Source organism: Hipposideros armiger, unplaced genomic scaffold (assembly GCF_001890085.2).
Source record: "Hipposideros armiger isolate ML-2016 unplaced genomic scaffold, ASM189008v1 scaffold_173, whole genome shotgun sequence".
NCBI lineage: Eukaryota > Metazoa > Chordata > Mammalia > Chiroptera > Hipposideridae > Hipposideros > Hipposideros armiger.
Window position 1 is genome coordinate 2,922,645 of NW_017731523.1, and position 11,315 is coordinate 2,933,959.

General features: G+C 42.1%; 1 protein-coding gene across 1 annotated transcript in view; it reads right to left on the reverse strand.

Moving 5' to 3' along the window:
* The window catches only part of ZNF24 (zinc finger protein 24), a 32,237-nt gene that overhangs the window by 20,168 nt on the left and 754 nt on the right, over positions 1 to 11,315 (reverse strand). Inside the window, exons 2-4 of the mRNA XM_019652069.1 lie at positions 9,207 to 9,694; positions 8,787 to 8,928; positions 5,365 to 5,907 (exon numbers count right to left, since the gene is read on the reverse strand). Of these exons, the coding sequence (XP_019507614.1) occupies positions 5,365 to 5,907; positions 8,787 to 8,928; positions 9,207 to 9,623 (1,102 nt within the window). The 5' untranslated portion in view covers positions 9,624 to 9,694. The remainder of the gene's footprint in view (positions 1 to 5,364; positions 5,908 to 8,786; positions 8,929 to 9,206; positions 9,695 to 11,315) is intronic.

Below are 11,315 nucleotides of genomic sequence, written 5' to 3' on the forward strand. Positions count from 1 at the left end.
CATAAGCTTCCGTGAGCAGCTGGTGTGAGCTGCCAAGAGCCGCCGTGAGCAGGCCATCCAATGACCAGGGAGCGACTGCCTTACGTGGGAAGAGCGCAATGATAATACCAACATGGGCCAGTGAAGCGATGTCCTCCTCAACTAGACTGAAGAACAAAAGGACAGCAACTTATGTGTTCCCCTTCCCCGATTCCCCAACGCTGTTCCCCTCCCCCAATTCCCCAATAAAATCTTTAAAATAAATAAATAAATACAGTCTCTTTTGATAATCTTAACATCTTTATCATCTGGGCATTGCCTTAATTTGATTTCCTTTTTCCTTGCAAATTGAGATATTCCATTCTTCCTGTGCCTAGTAATTGTGCATTCTATCCTGCACATTTTGAATGTTATGTTATCAGATTCTGAGTATCATATAAACCCTAAGGAGAAGGTTGATTTGTTTTTGCAGGCAATTGCCTTAGTTAGGGACAGGTCACAAGTTCTGATATGCATTGTGTGGGCTACCGTTCCAATGTCAGTTCAGTTTTCAAACAATTCCAGTGCAATTTGGATCTGCTCTGTGACCAGTAACCAGGGTGGTAGTCTACTCTGTTGCTCCAGTTCTCAATACCTGCTGTTTGCTGTTTAGAGTCAGATCCATGCATGTGCAGTTTAAAGGTGAGCAGAGGAGCTCACACACTACTTTTGGGGATCACACTTGACCTCTTTCCTCTTTGCAACAAACTCAATACTTTCTGGCTCCCCAAGGCCTCCCTTACTAATCCTCCAGCTAGAAAACTGGGGTTTTAGTTTCCCTGCTCTGTTTACTTCTTTCAACTGTGCCTGCATCATGGTCCAAGCAGTGAGAGGACACAGAGAGAATAAACACCATGGAAATTGGCACCATGCTCTTGGGACCAAATCTCCTTTGATTAGAGCAAAAGGTTCCCCACCTTGTAAGTTTAAGTTTCTTCCCTGTGACCTCTGCCGTTGCTGTGCTACTGCCATAGTATTGCCTGGAGGCTGGACCAGAGAGGAGAGATTCCTGTTTCATTCTGAAAGGAGGGAGAGAAGAAATTATGGGTGAGGTGTGGATAAGCTGGCAAATTTTGTGGTAGGAGGTTGTAAGAGTTGTAATCTTTTTTCTGTAATGCAGGAGGCAAAATCAAAGAAATCTGCCCATGATGAGTTAGGTGGCCAGTGAGGAGTATGGCAAATACTGTTGGCTGACCCCAAATTGTTCCCAATCCCCATCTGCCCTGCTCCTTTCCCTCCAGAGTTGGAAACACTTGCTTTATCAGATACGCAACAAGGGAACATAAGCAGGATTTTGCTGGGCTTTCTTGGAAAATTTTCACTTTTCCTAATAAAGGAAAAAGCCATACCTGTGCCATTCTTCCTCTTATCTCCTGACTTGACCCCAGATGTCGTTTCTGGAGCTAGGACAGCTCTCTCACATATTTGAGAAAATAAGCATGAGGGAAAGGCCAAAAGGAGAGTAGATTCACCAGCCAGACCAGTCACTGCCCAGCTGCTAATTGAGAGCCAACAGCAATTCAGCCTCCAGGTTTCTGGATGCAAAGTCTTATTTGCTTAAGCTACAAAATGTGGATTTTGCATTCAGAAGCATTCCTGATACAGGAAGGTTTAAGGACAGTGATGGACATGTTTTCAAAGAGAATAGAAGCAAGGTAAAGAAGGAACATTCGATTCTAGGTATAATATTGAAGGCCAAGATGAACTGCAATTCATAAAGAAATATCAATTTCATTTTGGAGTACTTACTATCTGCGGAAATTAAGTAATTTAATGGGGGAACTACTATCATGCTAACATTTATCAATGTTAGCCCAAATCATATAGTTCTCTATTTAGATAAATTAGCATCTTCTACTCATTAGAAGGCCTATTGTAAGTGCAGGTTAACTCAAAGTACACAGCAATGCCCTTTAAAGAGTCATCATGTACTTGGATAATGTTTATCTAAGCGGATTCGGATTATTCACAGAGGATGCAATCTTCTAAGGTTTATGGGAGCACCAAGTGAAAACAGACAATTCCCTCAGAATACTTGATTTAGATTGCCATTTTATTCGCATAGTACCTAAGAAACTCTGTCTTTCCATACTAAACAGCAATTCACAATACACACAGTTTCTCAGGCATTTGCTGCTTTAATAGATGGCTTATTCCTCTTTTTACAGAGAATGAGCCCTAAAGACTCCTACATTTTTAATAATGGAAAATATACCAAACCCAATATATATTCATATTCCCTAGAACTATAAAATATAATCACTGTCAAAAAAGTCTATTTAAATTTGCATTGACTCCTCCCCCTACTAATCTTATATCTATCAATATACTAAGCAGAGCACTGTAATCCCACATTGGTTTCTGGAGTTACTCTAAGTGCTAGCGATGGTTGGATTTTCCGGTAATGAAATGTTTACACTTCATGAGGAACCCACTCAAAGAAGTTCACTATGAGCTGCTCCTTTTCTCCTTCCAAGGACTTTCACTTCTTATGTTTGCGCCCATGTTGCATAATGTGTGGCACCATGGGAAACACAGTAATACATGTATTCTTGTAATACATACTCTTAGCAAGAATCCCTGGAAAAGGGAAGATTATGTTGTATACTGTCAGAATAATTTTAATAACATATAAATCATTCTATATTTAAACAGGGACTCTGAATTAAATATGGGTAAAACTTTGGTGGACTCTAAATTAATTTTAGTGATTTCCCCATTAGTATAAGAGCATCAAATTCCAGGGTATTACTTTGTGACAGCTTTGTCTAGAAACTTATTAAGAATGCAGAAGACCCTAAAAAGGCTGTCTTGTGATGCCTGAAACATGTTCACAGCTGATTTATGCCAGAAAAGGGGCCAGGAAGAACCCTGAATAGTCATCAGCTGCTAAGGGTTTCCTTTTCCAAGTAAGCTGTGGTACGCGTCTGTAACATGCCGCACTTGCCAACATGTGTTACAGTAGTCAGTCTTACTTGGACAGTCTTTTCTTCAACGCCCTTTTTCCTTTTTATTAAGACGGCATCAACCTTACATAAGCACTCACAGACAGCCCTATTTATTAGAACATTCCTTATGTTTAGGCCATCCCATGAAAGCATGTAGAGTCATCTTAATGTTTTCACATTAAGATGTGAATTAAATTACATTGTGAAGATGATTTTTTTTCCTACACAGGAGTATAATGTGCAGGCTCTTGGGAGTTTTCATGAGATTAAGTCCCTTTACTCACTTGCCTCCTAACAATGACCCTGGACTTTAGCCTAGGTCTTGAGGTGCATAGTCTTATGGGCCTCCTCAATCCTATGCTCATATTTTGAATATGGTAACAGAAAACAAAACGGGAGAAATTTTGTAAAGTGCCTTAATCTTTGGTCTGAGAACTCTAATGCTCAACGTATGAAATGGAAGCGAATGTCTATTTTTATACTAACTCACACATTCCTTCTCAACAGGGAAAATGTACTTGTCTAAAAAGGAATATACAGTTGTCCCTCAGTATTTGTGGGGGATTGGTTCTAGGAAACCCCCATCCCCGCAGATACCAACATCTACAGATGCTCAAGTCCCTTACATAAAATGGCATAGAACAATGCATACAGTTGGTGCTCTGTATCTTCAGACTGATAATATTGTTTTCAAGGCTCTCAACTTCAGAATCCTGGCCACCAATAACCCCATTATCTCTCAGGGGGCAACAGGCCACACCATATCGTGTGGACTCTTGGTTTTTGGGTATCGCTCTGGTAGAACAAGCCATTCAAAATACAGTAAAACCTTGGATTGTGAGTAACTTGGTTTGCCAGTGTTCCTCAAGACAAACAAACATTTCTAATACATTTTAACGTGGTAAATGAGTGATGTCTTGCAATAAGAGTAGTTTGTTTCTGGAGTGAATTATGCTCGCAAACCAAGGTATTACTGTATGTCCATCATTATCCAACAATCATGGAAGGCCATAGTTAATATCTTTGATGCACAACAACAAAAAAAATCCCTTAACACCCCTGTGTTACAAAACAGGAGGGCCCTTGATGTCCTCACTGCAAGAAAGTGGGACTTACGCTATGCTTGGGGAGGAATGCTGTCTTATGTCAATACCTCTGGGATAGTAGGAAAAAAACCCAGATCCTAAAAAAGAATATAGAAATTTTAGAAAAGACCCAAGCAGATGGACTCAAAACATCATTCTTAGGAGAGATCTTTAATACCCTTACTGGTGGTTCAGACATCTCTTGACCTCACTGCTCATTGTAGTGACACTTGTAGTCTTCATTCTACTATTTGGCCCCTGCATATTTAACCTTTTAGTAAAGTTTGTACCTTCCAGATTACAGCTATTCCATGTAAAGATGATGCTTATGCAAGGTTTCTGACTCATCCTGGCTGAAGACACCATCCAAGAGATCCTGCCCCTGGGGCCTGAGTCAGGTATCCAGAGATTTTCACTCCTACGCCAGGCAGGGTCAATGTTCCTAGGCAGCTAGGAAGCAGCTCTAGAAGATGGACCATTACCCCTCAATTTCCCATAAAGAATATGGGAGTAAAATTGCTGAGAGGGGAATGAGATAGGGCCAGGACAGGGCCTCCAAGAAAAACCATTAACTGCCAATTAAACACAAAGGATCAATAAATCAAGATGAAACAAGGAAACCAGCCAGAACCAGCCAAGACCAAAATGGCAACAAGCTTTACGTCCAAGTAATCTCCAGCCACATTAAACTATAGTTGTAATACATCTCCATGCTAAATGATACACCCACCAGCACTATGACACCTCCGGAGAGGACCATATAAGGACAAAAAAGGGGTGTATCCCAAATTCCTGGAAAAACCCACCCTTTGGAGAATAATATTCCTCCCCCTTATTCCCATATTTAAAAGCTTTAACTAATAAAAACCACAGCCGTAAGGAGGGTCAGGGATGTCTCTTGCCTGAGAGCAGCCTCTACTCTGCCTGTGGAGTGGACTACCTCATAATAAACTGCTTTCACTTTGCAAAAAAAAAAGGATTATTTTCAATCTGCAGTTGGTTGAATCCACAGATGGGATACCCAGGGCCGACTGTATATTTATTTTAAAATATCTGCATGTAAGTAGATCTGTGCAGTTCAAACCGTGTTGTTCAAGGGCCAACTGTACTATTTTATTATTTGTGTTAATAATGGAAATAGAACATGTCTTTTCAAGAGCTACCCTAGGATGGAAATCTAAGTTAAGTTTTAGAATCTCAAACATCTCAACTGACACTGTATTGATAAGCAGAAAAGCAAGTAATGCTGACATAAGAGTCCATATTCTCTCCTGTGGCTTTTATGACCTTCAAAAGGAAACTGGTACCCATTTAAAACCACTGATCAATACTAAGAAGGTGTTTGTGCTCTGTGTCTTCTTGCTCTGTTGAAAAAGCTCTGAGTAAATGCTTTGATTCCCTCACAATACTGATGGGACTTTTTCCTCTAGTGTGCCTTTTTCTATGTCTGAAAAGATTCGAGCTCTGACTAAAGGCTTTCCCACATTCATGACACTTGTAGGGTTTTTCTCCAGTGTGGATTCTTCGATGCTGAATCAGGACTGCGCTTCGGCTGAAAGCCTTTGCACACACATCACATGCATACGGCTTCTCTCCACTGTGGATTCTCTGATGTAGGATAAGGGCTGAGCTCTGGCTAAAGGTTTTGCCACATTCATCACACTTGTGTTGTTTTTTTCGAGAAGGATTTCTATGTCTTCTTTCAAACCTGCCATCTTGTTCACAGGTTCCTCTAGATGTGAAACTCTGGGAAACATTCATATGAACAGTGTTAGAAACATCATCATGCAGTTCTGTGCCTGAAGAAGTCTTTTGCCTTGAAGCTGATTTCATATTTATAGTTCTGGTGTCTTTATCTGAAATAATACACAGAAAAGCAAATGTCACCAGTTCTGTTCAGAAAGAAAGGAACATAGTCTAAACCAAATGAAATATATATGGATTGTTTGGCATGTTTGTAAAATAGCATCACAATGTGAAGGATGGGAGAGTAAGAGAAAATGCTAAGACATAAGGCAAAAGAGAAAGGTTTATAGTGTGAGAAAGCAGTCAACTAGAAAGCTGAAAACCTTTATGCAAAAGGTAGAATGGTGAATAGGGATATGTCAGAGACTGAAGAAAGTCTGGAAGAATAGAAAGAACCTAAAAGAAGAGTAATTATTGACAGAAGCAGAGGAGCAACTGAAAGAGAGGACTCAAATGTGGCAGTAATGTGGCAGTGGGTAGTAATAAACAAGAGTGTCAATCAACAAGTTTAATAATGATAAATGAATCAATAATAAGCAAAGAAAGGAGATGAAGAAAGCTAAGAGTCAAAAAAGAATATGGAGGGGCCAGTCGAGTGGCTCAGTTGGTTAAGAGCACGAACTCTGAGCAACAGGGTCGCTGGTTCAATTCCCACATGGGCCAGTGAGCTGCGCCTGAGCTGAGGTGCTGCTGAGCTGCCAACAGGTGGCAGGATGGCTCAGCTGGTGAGAGCACGGGCTCCTAACAACATGTTTGCTGGTTCGGCTCATGCATGGGATGGTGGGCTATGCCCACCCACAACTAAGATTAAACATGGCACCTTGAGCTGAGCTGCCCTGAGCTGCCGAAAGGCGGCTGGATGGCTCAGTGGTTAGAGTGTGCGCTCTTAGCAACAAGGTTTCCGGTTTGACTCCCACATGGGACGGTGGGCTATGCCCACCAGCAGCTAAGATTGAGCTGAGTGGCCGCGAGCTGCTGACAGGCAGCCGGATGGCAACTGGACTTGGAGCTAAGCTAGCTGCGCCCTCCGCAACTAAGACTGAAGGACAACAACTTGGCTGTTCCCCTTCCCCAATTCCCCAATAAAATCTTTAAAAAAAAAACCCAAGAAAACAAAAGAATATGGAAAATAAGGTCAGAAAATACTAGTTAGGCCAAAAAACATGGGGATGTGGGAGGCGAATACAGACTAGGATAACTGACACCTCAAGAGATCAAGGGTAGTACAGAGTACCCATCTATGAAAAACCTCTACTTTTATAAGTATTTTATAGTACTAATTGAATAGTTGAATGGCATTATTTAAATAGAAATCATCTTATTAATGGTAAGGATTTTGTCTCATACTCCAAAGTGACCTCAATGTCTAGTCTCTATGATCAAAATCTTGGCAATAGTTAGCACTTGATAGCATGGAGACCAAGGTCATCCTCAGAAGCTTTGATAAGACATGACTGTACCACAGAAATCATGTAGCGAGCAGCCTGAAGAAATGGTTTCGTTAGCTCATGATTCTGCTTCTCTCCGCCTTGACTTGCAAGATCCTGGGCCTGCTGCTTTTGGTTTCAAATTTCTATGTATCTAAAAAAAATGTAGGAAAGGCCTCTGTGAGGACAGTCACGGGTAGAACATGGTTCTTGCCAACAGGAGCCCAGGACCTGGCTTTGTCACAGATCACTTCTTTGGTCATCACCACACAAAGCCGCGGAGCCTGGGGTGGTTTCCTGCCCTATCCTGATGGAGTGTGAAGAGACTCACTTTTCTCCTAGTGAAGCCAAGATGATTGCTAGACTGCAGCGGTTAAGTGCCCAGAACAAGGCACTTGGGAGCATATACTTGTCAAGTAAGAGTGAGAAATCTTTTCTAAATGTCTCTTTAAATTCTTACATGTTCTTTGTTTTTCCTTTAGTTTCTTATCAAAATCCCCTTGAAAAAATTATTCTTGCTTAGCAGATCAGCCACCCCTGGAATACAGAATGAGTAGGGGGGGATTCCCTTAACGGGTTTCCCTCTTTATCTCTGCCTCCCATTTTATCCAGGATGATCACCTAGAAGGAGGGACTCTGCTCAAATGTCACTTCATCAAAGAGGACTTTTCCACCATTCTATTTAATAAGACCCTGTCCCCACTTCATGTATTCCCCCTTATTCTGCTTTATGTTTTCCCCATAGCACTTTATTATTATCATTATTATTATTTTAGTATCTGCAGTGGAAAAGATTGCTACGCCAGCCATTTTGGAGTGCTTCTGTAAAAAGTGAAGCAACGAGCAATAGAGGCCAGTTTAAAATGGGAGGGAACAGAGAAGTGGACATGCAAAGCACCACAAGAGGGCAAAGTCATCTCAGCAGCCATATGGCAATTCTGATACTACTGGGTTGTCGGAAAAGTCATGACATATTTTTTCTGTTTTTCATTGCAAAAATGCGTCATGACTTTTTCAACAACCCAATAGATCCCACCAGTAACTGAGCAAGAAGTTACACAGAAAATGATGATGTAGAGCAGTGGTCTTTAGGCTGTGACCTTGGGGTCCTTCAGAAGGAAAGTCCCTCGGGGGCTTCTGAAGATAAAAGAGGTGGGAACAAAGCTGAGTTGGAGCCCCCTTGTGGGCTCAAACTACTTGCTCCTGCTTCAGTCGGAGTAGCTATGATTTTTACATATTGTGATTTTATATATTTTACATATTGGAACTCCACGTAAAATTTCATTTGAGAAAAGGGTCATGCTGCTTAAAAATGGTTTGAAAACCTTGATGGAGATGACGTCAAGAATTTTTAAAATCTACAGATTTTATAAGAGTCTATGAGAAACAAGAACAAAACACTGAGAATGTTCTTTAGCGTAGCATATAGGGGTGGAAATTGCCCCAGTGAAGAGGAAGCAGGAGGGGTGATTTGAGACCTCCTGCAGAAAGCAGGCAAGATGTATGTGGTGGGCTGTCAGGCCACCTTTGCCCTACACTATGAACTAAATCCTGCCCCTTACCGTTCTGACTTGAGGACTGAAGCTCCATGGATGCACACTGTAGCTGCTGCTTCGCAATCTTGAGCCGGCTACTTGGTGACTCCTGAGTGATTTCCCAAGGTGCCAGCTTCTCTGCAAGCATATCCTCATTTTGTCCAGGGACCTGGAAACAGTTAGGTTACTTGAGGTTGAGGAAGGGAATCAGGTTGGGATTTCAGGATAAAGTAAGAAGAAACTATGTAGACAATATCCTGGGGCACAGGAAAAGAGAGGGAAAAAAGCAGAGCCATGTTCTATTTCCTGGCACAGCTGGGAGAACATTTTACCCTGCTGCACATCCAACTGTGCTGAGTGGAAGTATGATTTGCAAGCTCTCCCCACAATGACATGCCAGAGGTCCTAACTCAGCCTGGTCACTCATTCCCACAGATGCCTTCTTACCTGCTCAGCCGGCCCATCAAGCTCTTTCTCCAGTTCCTCCAACATAGTCACAGCTTCCTCTCCATTCTCTGGTCGGTGCGCTCGTAGCCAGGCCTGCAGCTCCTCTGGCAGGATGGCCAGGAACTGCTCCAGCACCAGCAACTCCAAGATCTGCTTCTTGGTGTACACCTCCGGCCTCAGCCACTGATAGCAAAGCTCCCGGAGCCGGTTCAGGGCCTCTCGGGGCCCAGGTGACTCCTGGTAGCCAAACTGCCTAAACCTCTGGCGGAAGGTCTCTGGGCAATAGTGGCTTCTCCAGTGGAGGCTGGATTCCAGATTACAGGCCTCTTTCTCTTCCATCCTCACTACCAGAATGCTGTCAGGCTCTTCTGAAATTTGTGGAAGGAGTGTTGATGACTGTCTCAATTTTGTAGACATTTGGACTGGGAATAGCTCAGGACCACCAGGCTTTAATTTTCAAGGAGGCAAAGCTCTCCTTATGGATACTCCTTAAATATGATTAAAGAAACAAGCAGAAACAAGACAAACGCTTCTTAGAACAATACAACTAAGATTAGAAACAAGAAAGTGCTGCTGTTACTCTTAACATAAACCATGCTTTCAAAGAATACGTCCTTCTTCAAGAGAATCAGAAAGCTAAGAGTCATTATTCACACGTGTGAGTAATTCCCAATTTATTCTGAAAATCATGCCCACAAGGCTAAATATCACAATAAGAGACCAGCCAAGATTGCATAGTAGCTCCTGGATCATTGATCGGGAAACCAATTAATTTTTTCTAGCCTGTTGCTAAGAGCTCCAAGAAAGTCTCATGAGAGAAGTATTTTTGTGTGGATTTTTTTTCAATGTTTACTAATTTTAAAAACAATATTATTTTGACATTAAAAAGAACCATTAAAAAAAGTAATAGCAAATTCCTCTATCTTAATGTATGTCCATTTTTTCATACTTACTTCTACTTCCCATCCATACATCTACAATATATTCTTTACTTAACTCTATCTCTATTGTAGAACATTAGGTTGTTTTCTAATTTTTACTATTATAAATGGTGGGAGGCATATCTTCATGAATATACTACTTTTTTCCTTTCAAATTATTTTCTTCAAGCACGTCCCAAGGCCTTACCTTATTGAGGCCAGTGGAGACTGGCAAATTCTGTCTTGCTATGAATTGTCAAATAAATTACAGAAAAGGGTATCAATTCACAACACTACCAGCCACATAATGATGTACCAGGGTAGCAGTTTCTCCAAGTATCATTAGCTTGTTCGCAGAAAGTGGGTGGAAAGATACTTTTCTTAGTATAACATTTTACTAAGTACCATTTTAGTACCATTTTAATTAGTCAGCATTTTAATTATGACTAAGAACTTTATACATGCCCCTACTTTTCCTTTATGTAGCCTGCTATTTTCTCCCTCACTTCACCAAGCACTCTTCTAGGCACTGAAGATACAGCGGGGACCTGAGCAAAGCCTGTGGCTTCGTAAGTTCTAAACTCTAGCATAAGACACAATAATGTTACCAAACAAATAATACAATTTATACAGTGATGTGATACCCTGCAAATGCTAACAGCTGACACAGAGGATTTAACATGTGCCAAGCACTGTTCTGAGCACCTTAAATAGAAACTCATTTAAATCCTCACAAAAGCCTTGTACAGTTATTTTCATCCCCATGTTGTAGATGAGAAATCCGGGTTCGCTGGGTCTAAACCCCGGCGGTCCACACTTAGCCACCACGCTGGGTGGTCAAGAGGCCGGAGGCAGGAGTTCCAGCTCAAAGCAGCAGCAGCAGCAGCAAACCCAGATGATCCTGGGCCGGAATAGGGTCTGGGGAGTCGAGGCCGGTGCGGGAGGCGGGAAGCGGGAAGAGTTGAGGTCAAGAGTTTGGTGCTGTCTGGGGCGCTACCTTGAGCGCCCCTAAGCTAAAGCAGCCTCTGGAAGTCTCCGGAGAGAGAGTGGCCGCCGAACTTGTGCCGTCTCCACAGCTTCGCTCAGCTTTGCACAAGAGACCGGGGAACTATACCCCAAACACCCACGGGAGCCTGTAACCAACCGGGTTCCTGGAGGGGAGGCTTCGCCCAGAGGGGCGGATCCGGGG